Source organism: Triturus cristatus, chromosome 3_2 (assembly GCF_964204655.1).
Source record: "Triturus cristatus chromosome 3_2, aTriCri1.1, whole genome shotgun sequence".
Classification (NCBI taxonomy): domain Eukaryota; kingdom Metazoa; phylum Chordata; class Amphibia; order Caudata; family Salamandridae; genus Triturus; species Triturus cristatus.
Genome location: NC_140584.1, coordinates 132,806,579 through 132,827,622, shown reverse-complemented (window position 1 = coordinate 132,827,622; position 21,044 = coordinate 132,806,579). Strand labels below are relative to the sequence as shown.

The window sequence follows — 21,044 nt, the reverse complement described above, 5'->3', positions numbered from 1 at the left end:
TCCCCATATATTTTCCAAAAATAAGAATGCCAACCTAGAAAAACATGTTAACTTTACTGCATTTGTGTACATGTTATGCATTGCACAAAGAAAAGCAGAAATTAGGTGCACCCTCAAGGGAGGTAAATCCACTTTAGTGTCATGATTCAGTGCAATTGAAGGTACACAGAGTTTTATGTCACATAATCCTCTCCCTTGTTAGGTAATGGAACAATGTTATTATTGTTTGACAGCATAGTGTCACCTATCGGACTATTTTGATTCGAAGTCCCAGAGCCAAAAGATATACTCAAACTACCCCAAAACACCTTAGCGAAAACCGATGGCGATATCCACCTTGAAGGGCTGTTACTGCTCAAGGATTCCATGACTGCACATTCCACTGGGGAGTTCTCACTTTTCTTTTCACAATCTAAATAGAATTCAATTGGCCTTATTTTTAGTTATTTAACGTCATCTCAATATAATGTTTTATGTCTTCTCAAGCTCTGAGCTAATAAGAAATGAACACGTTCTTTAGTCTGTACTTTATAACTCTGCCCCATAAAAATCTAACAAGCAACACTTGATCGTTCAGAATGAATTGAGCAAACAGAGGGTGTTCTAGATACTTTGCATCACTATATTAACAACTTGTCATACATTCTTAAGTACAGATAATGCTTGTCTGAAAGGTTTTGCAAATGTTTGGGTAGCAACAAAATTCCAACTCTTCTAGAGTTCCTTCCATTTACATTCACCGCTCCTGACTTTTCCTCGAGAACGATGACTAACTAGTCTTACTCTGCATATTACTTTCAACACTTGTGGCAGCTCCATACACAAAATTACAGTGGTTACGATTTTAGTAACTAGGTCAAAATATAGCACATAGATTAAAGCTTTTTCGAGTCACAAGTCTCACCCACGTCTGGAAATGAGGTCCAACAATTTTTATAATTTTAGATGAAATTAAAAAAGGTTAACTGCATGTTCTCTTCATCAAATTTGCTTAAAGAACATACAGTAGAATCCAGTTCAGTAGTCTCTCTTTCCTTAGTTCCCTGTAGACATATTTTATTGCCACATAACATCATTTGTTTTGCTGTGTAATGAGTTTTAGAAACCATCCTACAGCATCCGAAAAGGAGCCAAGGGATACTTTGTTTCCTTCATGTCAACAGGAGAACATTGTTAAAAATGTATTTGGCCTTCGGCCTTATATGAGTAATACCTTCAGTATTTGGGCTCTAAACTTTACACCATTGATTACCTCCTACCACATTTAAAAGATATCACAATCACAGACACAACTCTACACTACCAAGAGCATTTCAGACACAGATAAACTACACTTGCACCCATCATATTTATATTTACTTTTAGAGATAAAAAAAAAAATTAGAAGTCTTAACTCACATTGCTCTTATCTTAAAAGCAAGTTTGGGAGTTCTTTGAATTCTCCAAGGACACCAGTAGTATTCTTTGGAGGCAGTAAATGTCGCAGCTTCTCAGGAGTATTAGTTAAGACAGTTACTCATTTGGAAATGTAACAAGTGCATGGGGAAATGCATGCATTTTTTAATTTGCCCCTGAAATACCCACAAGTTGCTGTGAGATCTACTCACAAGTAACATTACCATATTCTGTTATTCTTGTGGAGTAGAACTGCTAACAAGTCTTTTTTCATAAAGATAATAAAAAATTTGAATTTACACTTGTAAATGCTGCTATTTCAAATGTGTGCTACTTGAATGCACGAGCAGCTTTATGAATTGGGACATCGTTTTTAGAATAAAATGATAAAATAGAAGCTAAAAAATCCCTCGGAATGGTTGTGATGGCCTTTTTTTAGGAACTGTGGCTTGCCAAGAACTAACATTGGGCTCAGAGCCCACCCAATCCTTATCATTGGTTGGCTTTGTCACTCTAATTTGCTTGCTTCTTATTTGATGCCTTGCCTTTCTCTTGTGTTTGTCCTTCCACTGGAGCATAGTCTCTTTATCATCCTTTAAATTGGCTAGCTTGTGTCCTTCCAGTGTAACTATAACTCAGACCCTAACCATGCACAGCGCTGTCATCAGTAATGTCATTTCAGATGTTGTAGTGATGTTATGAGTGATGGCATAGAACATGCCATCAGTGATGTAATATGTGAGGTAATAAGCAGTGCATGGAGAGGGCACAAGTTATACTTACTTCAGTTAACTATAACTAGTGAATTTCAGTGTTGTTTTAGTTAAAATTAAATCTTCTGGCTGACATTTTCACATAATTATAGCATCACATTAACCTTTGCATTTTTTTAAATTAATTCCTTAGGTTTGTTTTATTTAAAGTAAGATATAATCACCATATCCAACAATAACATCACTTTAACCTGTGTTTTTTCTAGTGAATGTGTAGGGTTTTGTTTGCAAAGTAATATTTTATTACCATACCTTACTAAGCCTATCCCTGCAAATAGGTTTTGCGCCCAAAACTCAGCTGTGCATGGCCAGAGGCCATGTGCAGCAAGTGACTGGAGACCACCAAGACTCCATTGCTGGCAGAATGCCATAGTCCTTCAGTGCCTCAAGGCCTGCCCTTTTTTATATGGTGCCGTGCTACCGCTGTACTACTGTAAAAATACACTGCGGTCTGTGCTGGGCCCCGCAATAGTACCATGGTACTACAAGCCCAAAACCAGTCTTACTTAGTTTTACGTGTGAAGTGTTCACAGTTGCTGAGTACGCTCTGTCTGTGGCACTCACAATGGCTGCAGCCAAGTTCAGGTAAGCCGGCTGCATGCGGTCGAGGCGGCTGCAGAATCTCTCATTCGCAGCCATGCTCCTGAAGCAATCAGAGGTTTTCTGCAGCTCCTCCTGCCTGTAGGTGCTTGCTCAGTGCTCGCAGGGGGGGCTTCAACGATCCTGACATGGGTTCTCATCTGGGCGATGGTGCGCACGTGCTCCCAAAACATCCACTATTCCCTGACAGAGGGCAAAACGAGTCACAGTCCTTGGTGCTCCCGGTGACCCTTTCTAACATACGGTCAGTGCTTTAAATGGGCTGGTACTGTCCCGTACGGGGTACCGGCACTTTTTTATTTTGAGAGGGAGAGTACCATCACTTCTCAACAGAAATGCTATGCTTTCAAGTGGAGAGTACCGGCACTTCTCAGAAACAAGTAGGTACTCTGATACAGAGTAACTTCCCTTCTATTTTTCCATTTCAAGCACTGTTTACGGAGTCATCGCCACTCAATGTTCATAAGCTCCGAGCCAATCAGCACTGTGAAATTCTCCATTGTGGTCCCTCCTGGCATACAGGGTCACGGTCTCACTACCGCACAGGGCTACGGCCCCTCCACACAGAAGTCTTTTTCCCGGCTGCCCTTCCGGGCATACGGGGTAGCCGCCTCGCTACTAAGCACGGGCTCTGGACCGATCTGCCCAACATGACGCAGCTAAATTCATGTGCCCTCACCTAACAAGGAGAGTAGCAGGCCTTGGCCCCCAGTCCTGGTCACAGGCAGACGTCTTGTAGAGCTTTCCCTCCTCACACAGCCTATCTGGCAGCTTGGCAGATGGCACTTTGTGGGGTCTCAAAATCCCCCTCTTCTAGTCCATTGCCAATCAACAAACACCATTTACTGTCTGAGTCTTTGAAGTTTTAAGTTGGAGTTCTGTTTTTTAGGTGTCCACAACTCTTCTTCCTTTTCATCTTGAAAAGCAGACTGTCTTAGCAGAAGTGTCTCAAAAGCTGATAGTCCCTCAATACAGGCCATGGAAGTGACTAGAGTTCACACCTGGATGTCAGTCACTTTGATATGTGCCTCAAAAGGTTAGCCCAGGGCCCCCAGCCCTACTCTTAATGATTCCCTTATCAGACCCATCTCCTTTGTGAGATGTGTCCAGTCCCCTTCCTTGTGGACTCTCACTGAATCAAACTTTGAAGTGGACAGGGGAAGCCTTGCTCTCCCCTCCCAGTGTGTGTCCCACCCAGCTTACAGGAATGCAGCAATACACAAATCTGTCTGGGAGGATGTTTCTACCTCCTCTCCATGTTTCACCAAGCAGGCCTGGATATCCCAAAATAAAACCCATTGCCCTCCATGTATTGTACCATCCACAAGCACATATAAACTCAGTTCATGTATACAGCATGCAAGTACTGCACAGTGCTGTACCCTCTATGTACTGTACCAGTCATAGGCACAAAAACATCCAGCACCTGCATTAAACATGCATGCACTGCCCAGCACTGTATCCTTTATGTATTGTACCACCTAGAGCAACACAAATATCCAGCCTATGCATTTAATATGCTTGCACTGTACGCTTCTTGTATTTTTTAACTCACAGGTATACATACATTCAGCATATGCATTTACCATTAACGCACTGTAGGCTTCGTGCACTGTACCATTCACAGACACACATACATCCAGCATATGGATTTAACATGCCCACACTGTACCCTTCCTGTATTGTACCCCTCCCATGTACATAAACATCAAACACATGCATTTGTCCTGCATTCATTGTACAGCTGTACATTTTTCAGGTACTGTACCCCTCATAGGTACATGTACATCCAGCATATACATTCACCATGCGGAGATACACCTCATCTGCGCTGCAGAGCACTTCACACCAATCTAATGTAGGCCAAGGTTGAGTCAAACATACAGCAGCCGAACTTTAAAAATGATTGAGCCTGTAGGCCTCATGCCAGTGACACAAGTTAAAAAGGATCTGTTCACTCCTACAGATCAATACACAGTATGCTGCCACCACCATGCTAGTGCTGCTTAACTCCTGGTGAAGGCAGTAGCCTTCCATCATTATGAGGGTAGTGCTTTAGGTGTCCCTAACAATCCAAAAAGATAGCAATCCGTGAGACAATCCTATGTCATGGCGCACACGCATGATCCATGTTTGCCTATAACAAAAAAAATCAATGTTAAGATCCACACATAAGTACAGTTGGGCACTCAGGGCAGGGGTGCACATCCATTACCACGCAAAGGACTTTTCTGTCCCAACACACACTGAATTTTTATAGACGATTCTTCGTTGCCTGCAAGAGCATGCTCATCAGTCAACGATATCAGTCTAATCTTTTCAAGAGCGTCCAAACCGTTGGACCTAAGTTCTCTCAAGAATATTTCTTTATTCATGTGTAGAGAATTATTAATGAGCTTTATCAGTCTGTTAAACTTTGGAATGCAAACCTGCCTGATTTACATCGAATATCTTTGATTTGGGCATCATTTAGTTCACCTAATTGAATTGTCTCCTATCCCTGCTCACAACTTATTCATCTGTCCAGGAGCCATATGTGCTCTCTCCAATGTCATCTTCTACAATGCCATCCACATCTGGGTCACCTTAAGCTCCAAGAGAAACAAATGCCAGTGCGGGTCAGTGCTTTCCTCATGGTTCTACAGCTACAGGCAAAGAGCCTGATCCACCTTCGGCTCCCAGAACCTCAATGTCTTGAGTCAATACAGATAGTCTGGAAGTATAAAACGCATCGCCAAAGCACAAGCTTATTAGACTGAGACGGACATATCCACAGATTACTATTCTAATAATCAGAACAAGATCAAAGGTAAAGAAAGAAGACCAGACTGTGTCCTTGCTATTGTCCTCTTTGAACCTGCAACAATATGATCTAGCTATCGGTTACAAGACACAAATGGTTATAGAGATCGAATTGAAAGAATGCTTCGGTTCAGTTTAAACATAGACCTTGGTACAAAGGTTGAGGATAAGTTAACAGATGAACCTGAAGAACCAGCAGATAATGATGGAGAAGCAGATGAAGAAGATTTGGGCATGGGCGCAGAAAGCGATGAACAGACAGATTCTAAACCAGACAAGACAGACACACAGGTATCCACAGAAGTGGAAGATGAATTGTAAATGCTAAACTTGCTGTTCGAATTTTGAGTGTCTTGATCGTGAGGGGTGACTATGGATCCTCTTTGTTCAACTGTAAAATGCTGGGGTGGGGGACGATATGTATACTTTTTTTGACATTTTTTTTGTTTTTGTTTTTAAACATTCCACCAGAATGTAAATGTATTTTATTTAGGATGTAAAATCTACTCCTATTAGTAATACAGCAATTGGCTATGGTAGGATTTAGTACACAAGAAGGAATGAACAATGAAAAACAACACCTTGTGAATCTGCAAAGGGGATCCTTGTGTTACATCTTGCAAAGCTGAATCGAAACCCCAGCTGTCGTCTTTCTAGGCAGTCTGTGAACTCCCCTAGGACTACCACTCTTCTGAGTAATTGCGAGTCCAAAACTCCAAAGATTACATCATACAATTAGTCACTCTCACCCTGCCAACAAGGTGGACTCTCTTTACAAGCTAGGGTTGAGCGCCATGCCAAAGCACTGACCAAATGGGTACCATCTCCCATAACATTGCACTAATTAGTCGCCATTATACTCCCCTAGGGTGAACACCCATCTGTAAATTTCACAGACCGTCCGTTATTTGGGTGTCACGCCTGTTGTCCGTCATCATTCCTTTTATGGGTGCCTTTTGGTTGTAATTTTGGGGATTGCAGCAAGCTGTGCTGTTTCCCTGAGAGAAGCCACAAACGTTTTAAGGCACTCACTGTTGGAGCCAGCTCGCACTTCTCCTTTGAACTCTAAAGGCTGCAGCAGCCCCTCCCCGACCTCGCACAGACTGTGGACTGGCCCATTGTCATTCTGTCTGCGGCTGATTGTCACATACATCATGACAATGAGCCCTATTGTAGTTACAGCATGTGGTGTACCTTCTCCTGCTTCGGCCTAGGCCACACCATTCTGCTTCTGACGAGGAACAATGCTGGTGGACTATGCTGCATTTTGAAATATCCAACAGGGTTAAAGGCAAACACTTCCGAGTTCTTTAGGTGCCTGCAAGTTTCAGGCCATAACAAAAATGTTAATTTAACTCTGGTGACTAATCTCTTGGAGAGATCTGAGTTTTGCCTAATCCCAGTTTAGACTCATCATAAAGTAGCGCAGAGGGATAGTGTGCCTCTTGCAAATCACAAAGTGTAATATGCAGATCAAAGAATTCATTTGGATCAAAATAAATATTTATTAGTAAGAACAGCCCCAACCACTATGTTATGTTTTAAATCCTGAGTTTGTATTTCAGCAGGGCAAGCACTCATAACATATAGTCAGGGCCACTGGAATTATGCTATGGGCGGACGCAGCTTTTTTCGCACAAATATTAATTTGTCGTATTTGCCACATAATCCATCATCTCCAGCATAATAGGAAGATTCTAATTTAAAAAATAGTTTCTAGCTTAAATAGTCAAGACGTTACTAAAAACAAAGTGACACAAGTTGCAAAGGCCCTTTGAAAAGGTTGACTGGTCACCTTTCTTTTACATATTGCTATATATGGGTGTTAAACTGGTACTAATGAGGGGCAACCTACGTAGAAATTTTTAACACGTGTACAAATTAGAAAATAATAATGTAGTAACACTATCACAAAATTTGCCGCATTATGCATTAGGAAGTAACCAGGAGAAATAACCAGCCTCAGGTAGGCACACCCTTTTGGCACAAACCAATGCTTACTAGTCTTTGTAAATGTGAATTTACATGTTGATAAATGGGTAGATGAATGGAACGCCCAAGCACCACCCATGTAACGCCTACCTGACAGAAGGTAATGCAAGGCAGGGCTATGCAATGCATTGTGCTACTTTTTAACAAAGCCACGCCCAATCAGTATTGTGGCCAGTGTGCGCTAGAAAAGCTTATTTATACCTATTTGCCTCATTCTTGAGACAACTTATCTTGATAACTGAAAGCTGTAAGGGGAAGATGACAGAAGCTAGCAGATCTCACAGCCCCTTCAGAGGGGGCAAACAGCCTAAGTTCCTAAAGCACTGCTGCACTTGGGGATAAGCAGAAGTTACTCTCATGCAGTAAAGTGATATTTCAGTCAACACCTGGGAAGTGAGAAAAAGTAACCCCGGAGATAACGTACTGTCTTTAAGTAAACAGTGTCAGCATGGAGATTGTCCACGTATAAGTGACCAGAGCGTTCAGTGACCTTCAGTGTCCACTACAGGTTCCCAGAGGGTCATATTCACTATGAAGGACCTAAGACAGTGAGGCTCTTGCTCATCATTAGTAGGTCCTAAAACTACCCACTGACCCTCAGAACCCATAAATTCATTTCCACTCTCTGGTCTGCTGAGACTCCTGCTCAGAGACATCCCTGAGGATCCTGCTCATACAGAAAACCGATGAGACTTTTGCTTACTTTTAGGTGTCCTTACAATTCTGTTGACTCCCTGGTATCTTCGAATCCTGCTCCAAATTAGTTCCGCTTAGATTCCTATTCACCGTTAAGCCCTGTATCTCTCGCTCACTCTTATCTGGAAGCTCCTGCTTACCCTGAGGACAGTGAAGATCATGTTCACCATGAGATACACGTTACCCCCATCACTTAGCCTACCTTTTGCCGCCACACATGCCCGGCGATATGGCTGGGCGTGCTTTGAAGTGTACACCGTTGGTACACAGAGTGGACATCTGGTATTGGACTTTGCTCCACCTGCTCCTTTGCCGGTCCTCTCCGCGCCCCATTGGTGCTCCAGGACAGGGAACAGTATCCACAATATGTTTACCTCTACCTCTTGGACTCCACAGCATAAGCCACACATGCATGGTGAGACGACGCGGGCCTCACAGTCAGGCTGGTTGCGCTTCACGACCTAAGCACACCGCCGTCACACGCAGTAGGGCCATTTCTGGATTTTGCTTCACCTACCATGTTCCTCATGAAAGGTTTGGTACGAAGCACTGCGCACATGATGGCCCCATAAGGGACACTGACAGGCATGCATCATAGATTGGGTCTGACTGGGCGGTAGTGCATTAATAAGCGTTATCGTCAGTTATTCTTGAGAGTAACAAGAACTACAAGGATTGCACGTTACCCCAGAGGTGGGGTCACAATGTACACTGGCTGTAGGAAGAGAGTTGCATGACATAGAAGCGACAGCACATAGTAAAGGCTCAAGGAGACTTAATACTCAAATCATGCCCCCTACAAGGGAGGAAACAGCAATGTCCGTTTGTTCCCCCCTCAATTTTTCAGAACATGTATGTGCTTGGTTTGCATATTACTAGACACAATGCTCTATGCTCCTTTCAGCTGGGCACCACGAGATGGTACAACAGCACGGAGAGTGAACTTGAAATATCGCATTATAAGCAAGCATGATTAAAACACAATAGAGTACACAATGTAAAATGTTTCACAACAATTAAACATGGGTACACTGTAATAACATGATCATTTTTTCACAGTAAACGAATCCCTCTGAAGGGAAGAGGGTCGTTGAACAACTGACCGCTCAGTTCCAGTGGTGGCCAGTATACTTTTCCTTATTATTATATTTTATCATCTATGCAGAGTGACTATTTAGTTTCAGTCCTGACGAATGCCTCTGGATCCCTTTAGGGGAACCAACAAATGGCAGAAACATGTTGACCTTGAACTAGGGTATATCTGCTGAATCCCTAGCCCTCCTTTTTTTTATTCATGTCCTTGTAACCACACAATACAAATTCAGTGGATCCAGAGAGACATTTTTAAACCACATATTCACTTTCTCTGCACTCTGCCCCTCATTCACCTGTATTCTCTTACGCTCATCTTCTGAGAAAACACCTCAGCTCCTCTCCTCGGGGAGTAGTAGCCCACACCACGGTGTGAGGAGGGAACCAATATGATGAAGCATGTCACCTAACGGTGAGTGAGGGTTCTTGTCCTGAAGGGAACTTCTCCCTCTTTCTCCCTAAACACTACAAAGACTCTATTTTTCACTTATTTTCCTGTTGACGCACAGCCAGACGGACTTTTGTGTGTTAAGGGTTTAAGTAAACAGTGTCAGAATGGAGTTTGTGCACATGTAAGTGACCAGGGTGCTCAGTTACCTGCAGTGTCCACTGAGGGCCATGTTCACCCTTAGGTCTGCCTTTTATTCACTATGAAGGACCTAAGATAGTGAGGCTCTTGCTCATCATCAGTAGGTCCTAAAACTACCCACTGATCCTTAGAACCCATTGTAGGAGAGTAGGATCTGCTTCACATGGGTACCCCCACTTTTTGCTGGTGTTTCACTGTTTTTCGACCTTAGTCTGGCTGTGGCCCTGCTAATCAGGACCACAGCCTAGCTGCTTCCTCTCTAAAATGGTTTCCATGTACATTAGGTACATCTCTAATTGGATTCTGGAGTGCCTTATAAGCCCCTAGTATATGGTATACTATGTACCTAGGGCATAGGTACCTCAGAGGCCTACCAGGGGCTGAAGCATGTATTATGCCACCCGTGGGAAGCACTCCAAAATGGCACCACAGGTCTGCTACTGCAGCCTGAATAAGGGTGTGCTTACACCCCTTACTGTGGTATAGGCTACCTATATCACTATCATTGCACACACATATAAAACCTATAAGTCACTCCTATGGCAGGCCTTAACAATCCTGAAGGCAGAGTGCTTGGTTTTTAAGTGAGAGGGTGCCCCTGCATGAGCAGAGCCCCTCTGCAGCGTTCGGAGTACCTCCTCTGATGCTGTTTGTGGTGCAGCATGACCATATACTCTTAAGTGCATTATAACCTCGCGGTAAATGCTAACTTTGGGATGGCTGCACGGAAACATGTTGTGTTTGGTGTCAAACGCTTTGGAATACTACCCCCCCCCCCCGCACTGGACAATAGGTTTCCTGTCCCAGGGAGGTGTAACCACCTCCCCAGACAGGCAGATGTGTATTGGGGATGGGCGGGAGCACTCTCTGGTGCTTTAAAGTCCTGCATTGGGGGCACACTTGGTGTCCCTGTGCATAGTTCAGTTCAAACCGGTGGCAGGGGCTACCTGTCCCTGCTCTGGTGCGAAACTGGACAAAGGAAATGGGTGTAACCACCCCTCTTTCCAAACCCTCCCATAGGTGGGTCCCTAGAGTATGTCCAACCCCCAAACTTAGTATAAGTATGGGAACCCAGTCCTTGCGACTTTAGATTACCCTGGAAGAAACTCTGCAACATAAATCCAGGACCTTCGACGTTCTATCCTGACTAGAAGACTGAAGAATCCTCCCTTGGGGTCAAGGAGTGACTCCTCTGCTTGGCAGGCACCAAAGAAGCAACTGACCGGTCTGCATCGCTGATGCTCCCGCCGGACGCCGAAGTCTTTGCATCACCAGAGGTGGATTTCCAGACTTCCCCGAGGCTACCCTGAGACCACAGCAAAGCTGAGGCCCGTGGCTATCGTGGGTGATGTGGAACCTGGACATCGTGAACTTTTGCAGCAACACTATCTTCCTGGTTCTCCTCGAAGTTGTGCTTTGGGCTCCGAGTAGCCCCAGCCTTGAGCAACTCCTGCACCAAAGAGTGCTGGCCTCCACTCCACAAGTGACCCGTGGGCCAGTTTCAAGTGCGAAGCTCGAGGCTCCTTCGCGATCGCTAGCCCGTTGGCTAGTAGGTCCCCACGAAAGCAACTCCTCTTCTAATTGGGCTTTCCTGGTTGCTCCAGACGTGCCCCGACTTACCCTCGCTGGGTGAGTCCCTCAGACCTTGCTGGTCTGCACCGCAGTCCTTTCTCTGATTTCCAGTGACTTGCCGTTGCCAAAGCTTGTTGGGTCAAATCTGGTCGCCGACACCGCAGCACTCGACAGACTTCGTGGGACAGCTCGAATCCAGCTTCGGATCATCATCAGCGCCTCCTGGACCTCGTGGCTGAAGAGTCAAGACACCCATCAACTCACCTGAAGCACCCAACATCTGTGGGCATTGGTCCATCCTGCCCTCGGTCACTGGCTAGTGACCCAGACTCTGTGCCCTCTGCTTTCAGGTTCCTTCCATCCTAGATCCAGGCTTGGATCTCTTTGGACACTTCTCCTCTTCACGGCAGCAGCAGTTCTTTGCCAGCTTCCATTGCAATCAACGACGCGACCCCACACCAAAAGACACCTATGCACCCGGCTTCCCTGGGTGAGGTAACTCGAGTACTCTGGTGCTCCCGTGGGTGCTAGCCCTAGAACTTCTTAAGTCCAAAAGGGTTTGGTCCTGACTCTATTCTAAGTGTCCCTAATCTTTAAATTTCCAACCGCGACATTGTCCATAGAAGCTAACGGGAACCCGCAGTTGTGTTTACACACTGCACACGGCCCCCGTGGGTCCCCTGTGTCACTACCTTGGGGTCCCAAAGATTCTACAGGCTCTAAGCCTTGTGTCTAGTTCAGTCGTGGTTCTTATACCACTTCATTGGTATATGGTTTGGTACGCCCCTAGGGCCCAAACGTGTATTTTTGCTATTACTGTTGATTGCTAACTTGTAAATTAAGTACTTCCAACTCCAGTCTCATGAAGAGACTAGAGGGGTGTGTTTTATCCTAAATACATATATCTTAAATATATACCTGGTGTGGTTGTCCTTTCATTTGATCATTCAAGAGATTATAGACTGGTAAAACAAGCTGCTTTACATTCCTTCAAGAGTTAGCCTGAAGGCTGCTCTCCATAGCTACCACTAGGATAGCTTTCAATATAGGTTGTCTTTAACCAATTCACCATAAGGGGTTGTTTGGACTGATACAAGGTGCCCGCTAGAATTAGTGGGCAGCATATATCAGGCCACCTTCTCACACCCATAAACTCATTTCCACTCTCTGGTCTGCTGAGACTTCTGCTCAGAGACATCGCTGAGGATCCAGCTCAAACAGAAGGCCCATGAGACTTCTGCTTACTTTTACATGTCCTTACAGTTCTGTTCCCTCCCTGGTGTCTTGGAATCCTGCTCAACATTAGTTCCGCTTAGATCCCTGTTCACCGTTAGGCCCTGTATCTCTTGCTCACTCTTATCTGGAAGCTGCAGCTTTCCCTCAGGACAGTAAAGATCATGTTCACCCTGAGATTTCCTGATGCTTCTGTTTACTCCCAGCTTTCCCAGTGCTCTACAATACACAAAGACCCTGAGGTCCCCCGCACCCCTGGCTTTCCAAAGCTCCTGCTGACCCCCAGGCCCCACAGACTCACTCCTAGATCCCCTTATGCTGTGCTCAATGTAGGTTCTCAAGGCTCCAGTTTACGCTCAGGCCCAAAAGGTTTCAGCCTCACCCTTAGTTCTTAGAGTTTTGACAGATTAAAACAAAATTAGCAGTCAATATTAGCTGTGGTACCTGGTAGTCTTGACAGATTACCGAAGGGCAGTTTGGTTTTTGAACTTGTAGTTTAACCTCCCCCTTATTAGTATCAGCACTGCAGCATAAAAGCCAGAACACCCTTAGTAGGTTGCAGATGACAACACTGCTAGCTGTGCAAGTGTGCAATCGTCATCCCATCTACGGAGCAAGTACCATTTTGGAGACACCGGCACAATGCAAAAATATGTAACCCAGTAAAATACAATTGGTTCAACAATTATGAGTTTCTTATTTTCAAAATCACGTTTTCCTAGACCAACCATAACAATTTCCACTTCTAGTTCAACAATGGAGAATAATCCACTCCCAGACACTAAAAAACAGGTGTGCCAGTGACTAGTGGTATGGGGGCTTTTCTGTCCCCCTGGTCAGTTAGAGACCTATGGCTGCACACTCTATCTGCTTAGCACCCAGAATGTGACTTATTACCATGGCCTCTACACACAAATATATAATTTTTTAATCAAATTGAAACCTCGGAGATACCAACATGCTACGAACTTGAGATTCACAGTCTGATTATGGCCCTTCGCAAGCCTGGAACTATCAAATGACTCGTGTTATGAGATCCCATGACAACTTCTCCAGTCCTGGGGTTTTCCACTAATTATTGTTTTGAGAAGTGATAGGACTCGATGAAAATAAACCAAGACTACAAGTTACAGAAGGTACTAATGTTGTAACTGAAAGCTTGGGCCCCTGTGCTCCCAACAGGCCCATATCAACTCTGTGGCACTGCCAGCTGGGCTCAATGTTGGCCCAGGATCACTGGATTGATACTTTATTTCAGGGATATTCGCTATGTAAAACGATTCCTATTTGCCTGCACTTTATTTAGAAGTAGCTCAGATGGCTATCCAAAAATACTGTCAAGGATATTGCCCTTGGCGTCCAAGTCTTGGCACAACAGGCCCTATGTGTTTCACACATATGTAGTGTGCTCGCACAATCACCTTTGTGCCACCTTGCTTATCGAAGAAGAACTGAAGATCCCTTCCCTTTACAAAGCTCTTAAATAAACATATACAAATACAAAAACATTGAATCACCCACATGTGCATGTGCCCTCACACTACTATCAAACTCTTTCTTCAGAGGAGACATCCCATTATGTAAATTTAAAACTGCCAACCCCCAGGTATATTTTCCTACTCGCAATACAGGGGCGCTTGGCATCAGTTTGAAACTGCACCAAATGACTATATTCAAAATATCTAAACTGCTAATTTGGCTCTTTGGCTGACATCAAAAGGCAAGGCCGCTAATAAGCAGCTACAGCTCTGAGGTAGCAATTCAGCAACAGCGCCCATCAATCCCCTTACTAATTTACTCAAAAAGCTCAATCTGCAGAAATGCTGCAAAAAAGGCCTAGAAAAAGTCCAACTTTCAAAACCTAGTGAATTAATGTTTTGTGGGGCTCCCGGAGTCACTCTTGGCTAAAGCAGTACAATACCTCAATAAATGTCCCTTGAACTTTGTCTTCTTCTAATTAGGCATACATTAAAAAAAAATGGTACCTGTGAAAAGTATAGCATAGGAGCGACGTAATACTGCATCAATAAGCAATGTCATTGTCTTTAGAGACGCAACATAATGGTGAGGAAACCTGTTACTTCTGTATTTGAGGCAAGAATTTCGAATACTTTCAACCAGTCGCCACCACTTTAATATTATTGAGAAAAAATGTGTTTTAAATCCCCCTATGGCAACCAATAAAATTATAGATACCACAGAATGAATTCATCTCTTGGTTATTCCATACACAAATCCTGCAAAACGGATGTTTACATTCAGTGGTAAAATGTTAGAACTGTTGTGGTGTGTTTATTCAGAACTGCGAAAATACTGCCTCAAACCAAGAAATAAAGAAACATGCGATAAGGAACAGAGGCCTGTCTTAACAAAAGAAAGAGAAAATACAGTCTTTCAGCCTGGCTCGCCTGTTGTGCTGTTCCTCTGCAGACGGGCAGCAGCAGGTGCAGCCTCCCTCTTCCTCCCCCCTGTCCTCTCCACATTACCCCTCAATCAATTGGTTCTGCCTTCCCTCCAACCAGCCGAAGCAACCCCCAGAGTACGAAAGTTCATGCTCTCTTTGACAATAGAAAAGAAAGACAATCATCGTCTCTGGCTCCTTGACCACAAAAAATCTTTATGTGTGTAAAAATATATGTTTCTGTAGGCATTCCAAAAAGAAGCAACACGGTCTACCTGGAATAGAAAAATTAACACGGGATGTTCGTTTGAACGTATTTTATTTCACGTCCCTTTAACTTAAAAAGCCTAGACACGATTGATTACCTTAGTCATAAATAGTGTAATTCGCCTAAACGTATCTAAGATCCATATGTCTAGATTTTTTGGGGGGAGGGAGGGGGTAAATTACAGAAATGCTGTCTGCAACATTTTACTGTGGGTTGGCTCTGAGAGTTAAACCCATCTGTCGTGGCTATAAATCAGCCCCAAGTTATAAAAGAGTGCTGATTAAATGTACGGGGAACAGCGAGGGGGGAAGCTTCGAGCACACAAAAGAGGGGGCTTTTGCAAAAAAAGCAGGAGGGATGCCTTTGTTACAGGCCCACCGGGTAACCAAAGAAGACAATCATTTCATTCAGCCTGTAAATCTCACACACATCAGTCCTCTACACATACATGGGAGTGTTCTGCATTCGCAGTTTGCTTATTGGAGTTTTTTTTGGGGTTGAAGGTTTTGATTAAATAAGTGCCTTGATTCGAACAAGCTCTTTAATTTTCTGTTATCTTCCATTCATCTTTGGGGCTTTAACAACACACTCCTTCCTTATTTTTATTCCCGTCTTAACAATTTGCACGTGGTTATGTTTTTGAAACCAGGGTGGTGTGTGACCCATCACGAGTAAACAAAAAACACCGCAGTCTAACACTCCCTGAATTAAAGGGGCCATCCGGCGAATAAGGTCACAATGTCTCAAAACCCAAGCTAACAGCATCCAAGGAAGATTCCTTAATAAATATTGTTCTTGGTTATTATGAATGCAGGACTAGGTAAAGAGAAATGTTTTCTTTTCATGGATAGCCCCTTTAAAACATTGCACATCTCTATCTATATTCCTCAGACGAAAACAAAATCGGACTGTAGAAATATACTAGAGAAATAAATATTTTGAAAATGATTTCCCTAAACAGTGCCTGGGAACCTGAACAATGTTCTCAATATCGTAAACCACTCCCTGGAATTCGAAGACCTGTGCGAACACAGTGGCAGAAGTGAGACTATGAGCTCCAACGTGCTCAGTGATATTTGGTGACAAAACACGAGTGACTAAAATGAACCCTTATGAAACGAGGGCATAAAAAAACAGTTTGTGGACTACAGGTTTCCATCCCGTACACTTGAATAAATAAAATGGTTGTAATCTAGAATTGTAATATAATTCATGTGTCTAGCACAAGTCAAATGGTCCTAAATGTGCCAGATTGTTAGTACAACCTATGGCTTGCTAAAATACATTCATTTATTTGCATAGTCTGTAAATGGGGTCTATGTGACTATCCTGAAAGTCTACAAGTGCCCTCTTTGGCCTAAGTTTCACACCCTGGCCTACTAATAAACATTTTATTCTAGCCAAGATAGCCTTCTGGGTGAACGTGATCTTTACAAATAATCGATATGTTACTTGGTGAATCAGGGCTAAACCTCTCTAAATGTACTGGGTTTCTAAATTCATTAGCATAAGGGCATAGCATTTTTAGAGCACAGAATTGTTTTTGTTCAATATTCTTCAGGATTCAAACTGGTGACTCTTACACATTTGCAGATCTGGTTAAGAGCTTAAACAGATGAAATCTCACAGCTTATTAATACATAAGGCTATCCTCTTACTTCAGATGCACCTTCATTTAGTATTAATTTACCAAATATTCTAATTATTCTTTTGAAAGAATGTTAAAGCTTCACCAATGCGTTTATGTGGAAACCACAATTAGTTCAGCATGTAAAAGGAGTGGGGTGGTGGCCTTTTCATTACATTCTATGCAATATCAATAGGACATATGCATGTATTAGAATGAAACAGAATAGCAGGGGAGAGGATGTGGTGCATCGGCCTGAGCTGCCTACTCTAGAACCCGGGAATCAGGTTCGAGTCTCGGCGTCGGCTCAACAGCCTGTGATTCTGTGCAAATTGACGTCTAATGATATTACTGGGGCTCATGTAAAGGTTTCGGGTCGAGGACGCACTGTCGAAAAACTGTATATATGTATAATATATATATATATTATACACATTATACATATATACACATATATATATATACGTGTGCGTGTTTTCAGCTGCACATTGTGGCTTCTTACCTCGAACCTCCTCTCCTACCCCCGTTTAAAAATAAAGAAAAGTTTGATTTTGTGACAAAAATAACGCCTGTCCTTGGTGGGTTTAACATGTGTATTGTGTAGCTCGGTGGGGGTAGGGTTCGGCTGATTTAAAAGGTCTACAGCAGCTCAACCTCCCTGCTTGCCTAACGGACGACCGTCTGCCCAAGGAGGGTGGGAATAAAACGAGAGAGCTAACGGCTTCTTCCCGCCCAGCAGCGCTCGGCGTTCATTGGCCGACGGGACAATGGAGTATGCGCGAGACAGGCAAGGCGGCGGCGGCGCGTGCAGTGCTCGCGCTCTTCTGGACCCGGCGTCTCGCGCTGCCCCAGCTGCATCCGGCACACAGTCATGCCACCTCTCTGCGCGCTCCCGCCTCCACTCTCGTCCCCAGTACCCGTCGTGCACTTAAACTGCATTTTGCATGCTCAGAAAAAAAATGTGAAATATCTCGTTCTTTCAGGGATTCCTATCGATCACCCCAACCTAACCTATTCATGTGCAGATCTGACCTTCTTGAAAGCCTGCCCTCATTCTGGGGGACACCAGAAGGAAGGGGGCTTTTGGAATGCGAGCAGCGCATCCGCCCCCGCTGGGTGCTTTCAATTGCAATAAAATGTGTGAGTCGTTGAATCCTACCTACCCCGCCTCCTTCAGCAATTCCACATCTTCCAATTCATCCAAAATTTACAGTGAACCACCCCCTTCTTAATCATGAAACAATACCAGTGCCCCTACAAATGCAACTTCTGGTAGCCCGAGTGCGATAATTACGATAAAATCAAATATATACTTCCCTCTTGGTCATGTAGTACCTGTTGGCTCAACCATCACCATACTCTTACCCCAAACACCATAGATGGAAATATTTCGAAAACAATCTAAAAAGAAACAAGATTTTCTTCATTTTAAGCCATGCTCGGTTTAAAAACTCATCTAGACTCGTACACCAATCTCCATTCTGCCCATTTATTTGTTGAGCCATGTTTCCCTTATTAAGACGAGCTGTTTTGCAAAAATAAAATAAAATATTTTAAAAAACGGACACCCCTAGACCGAATAACTGACCTCGACCTCTTTCCTGCTTTTTCATATATCCCTGTAATCTAGGACTACAAGGACACGTTAAAGTAAGCACTTCCAGGCATGAAAAACTCATCAGGAACAGAATTCAACCATAACATCTAGAGCGGCAGACCCAGAGTCCCTGCACCTCCGCCCGCCCCTTCAGCATCCTTGCTGCAAACACGGAATCCAGCGCCAGCTGACACCAGAAAGTACGGTGTCGTTCTAAAATGGAACATGATCCTGACACAGTTGCATTACCCGAAAAAAAAATATATATATATAAACATAGAAACCAAGAGTCAACAAGGGGTGCTGTTTCACAAGCTTGGGCATGCCACACCAGAAATCAATTGTTTATTTTAGTTGTATTACTGCACAGTTAGAACTGTAGTTTTCGGCCAGGATTCAGTAACACATTTCACCTGAACACAGCTCAAACTCTCTCGTGACATGCACGATCACACCAGCGTGCATGTGGGGACAACCAGCTGGGGGCATAAGATAGCTTTATTTTCACAAAGGGAATGCGCCGTGGTGTCTTACATCACAACAAAATAACATGCATGCGACCAAGAACCATCCACTCCCCCAGCCATGACCCTCCACCCTTACCCTCATAAGATTTAAGGAAGGCACCACTCTACACCAACACAATTCGTATTCAATCCAAAGATCCTGCAGTAAAACCAATAATATATCACTCAAGACAGCTGGCAATCCGAAAGCCAATGCCCCCACCCTTACTGAGCATCACACCTATGTCGTCTGGCTTCTTTCGTAAAACTGTTTTATCTTGCCATTCTAGCAGCATTAGACTGTACATCACAGAGCCCTATACACATGCAGCCCAGAACATTCACACCGAGATGAAGGCAGTAAAGAAATACGATGCACTGTTCCAAATTCCAAACGCATAGAACACATTGGTCCAGCCAGCCGCACAATATAGGACACAATCAGCAGCAACATACGAATAACCCAGGGCAGTGGATGAGCACAGAACTATTAATATACACAGAAAACACACACAATGGCAGCATATAGCAAAATAACTGAATAACTGAATACGATAGTTTTATCAGATCAAAAGAACGAATACAGGTGCAGCACAGCAACTAACACGCAGATTGCTGACAACAAGGGTAGTGCTATAATACAATCAAGGATGCACGTCAAATGGCTGTGCATTCATGGCCTCGACATAATTACAAATAACTACATTTAAAAAGAAAAAGAAAGGGGCCAGTGCTGTGCTTGAAGGGAACATGCCTCCATAATTGAAATGCGCACAAACATCCAGGGATGTGTGTCTACGAACTGTATACGTAGTACTGAGAGCAAAAAATAGAATGAAGGCAAAAACATATCCAGTGGTACTCATGACTCCTCCCATGCGAACCAAGGCTGACGGTTCCTGTATCTGCATCAAAAATGGCAAAATAAATCCGGGACTTTCCGTGAACTATGAACACATCAAAATATGAACTGCAAAGAAAAATAAATAAAAACGCCAAGCGAGGAATCCAGAGCTCACTGCTGCCTCTATGCCCATCTCTATCCATCCATCCTCATTCTGCATGCAACCCAAAAAATACAGTGCAATCAAAACCATTATGCACTCAGAACAGAAACGATCAAAAAGGCAAAATGCCATTTTGCAAATAAACGTGTACCTGCGGTTCCCAGCAAAAGCCAAGTCCAGATGAGTTCCTGAGTTTGCAGCATTGCCAGTCTGCAGATGGGCAGGGGCAGACAGACCTTTCTGGTGATGGCTCTCGTTTTTTTCTTTCAGTAAAAATCAGGGTTATTATATGTACTTCCTTTGCAAACCTTTAAAGCACCCCGATCCCGGTGGGTGTTCACTGCTCTCCGTTTTTTTCCCCCTCGGATTGTGAGTATTTTTGAGGGGGGTCCTTTTTTTGCTGTCTGCAGCGCTGTTGCCTCCACTTGCTGATTCCGAGAATGAGTGACAGTCCTCGCGCCACCCTAAGCACGCGCTGCGTCTGACGAGGAGGGATCAATGCGCGCAGACGCGCGCTCGCTAGTCGGCACAGATTTCATCTTGAGTAGTGGCGCGCGCGCGAGACTGTTTGCGCGAGCACGGCTCTCTTGTATCCCTCCGCCTGATGTTAAAGGAAAGTGCGCGCAGCGCGTCGAGACTGAGAAGGCACGAGAGGGACGGGAGCAGGAGATGGTTCAGGAAGAAGGACTGGCTGGGTGGGGCTGGCTATAAAACCCGGCCAGGGGACTCTGTAGTGGCAGGGGTGACTGGTGCTCCCTGGCAAGTGTGATGCGCCAACTCTCTGTTGGTCCTAGCCTTTCGCCACACAGGGGATCTACCTACTATCATCAACGGTATATTTTCTTGGCATCTACGTCCTTTTAAACGGAGGCTTCAAACTTGTGTTTTTTTTAC

The 21,044-nt window shown here is 44.0% G+C and overlaps 1 protein-coding gene across 3 annotated transcripts in view; it reads right to left on the bottom strand.

The window, feature by feature from the left end:
• NCAM1 (neural cell adhesion molecule 1) overlaps nt 1–20,616 on the bottom strand; it is a 723,973-nt gene extending 703,357 nt beyond the window's left edge. For 2 of the 3 annotated variants that reach the window (XM_085647346.1, XM_085647349.1), the window contains exon 1: nt 20,302–20,616. In XM_085647346.1, coding sequence (XP_085503472.1) covers nt 20,302–20,353 — 52 coding nt within the window. In that variant the 5' untranslated portion in view covers nt 20,354–20,616. The remainder of the gene's footprint in view (nt 1–20,301) is intronic. The other variant, XM_085647344.1, reaches the window with a different exon arrangement.
• Nucleotides 20,617–21,044: the final 428 nt, after the last annotated feature.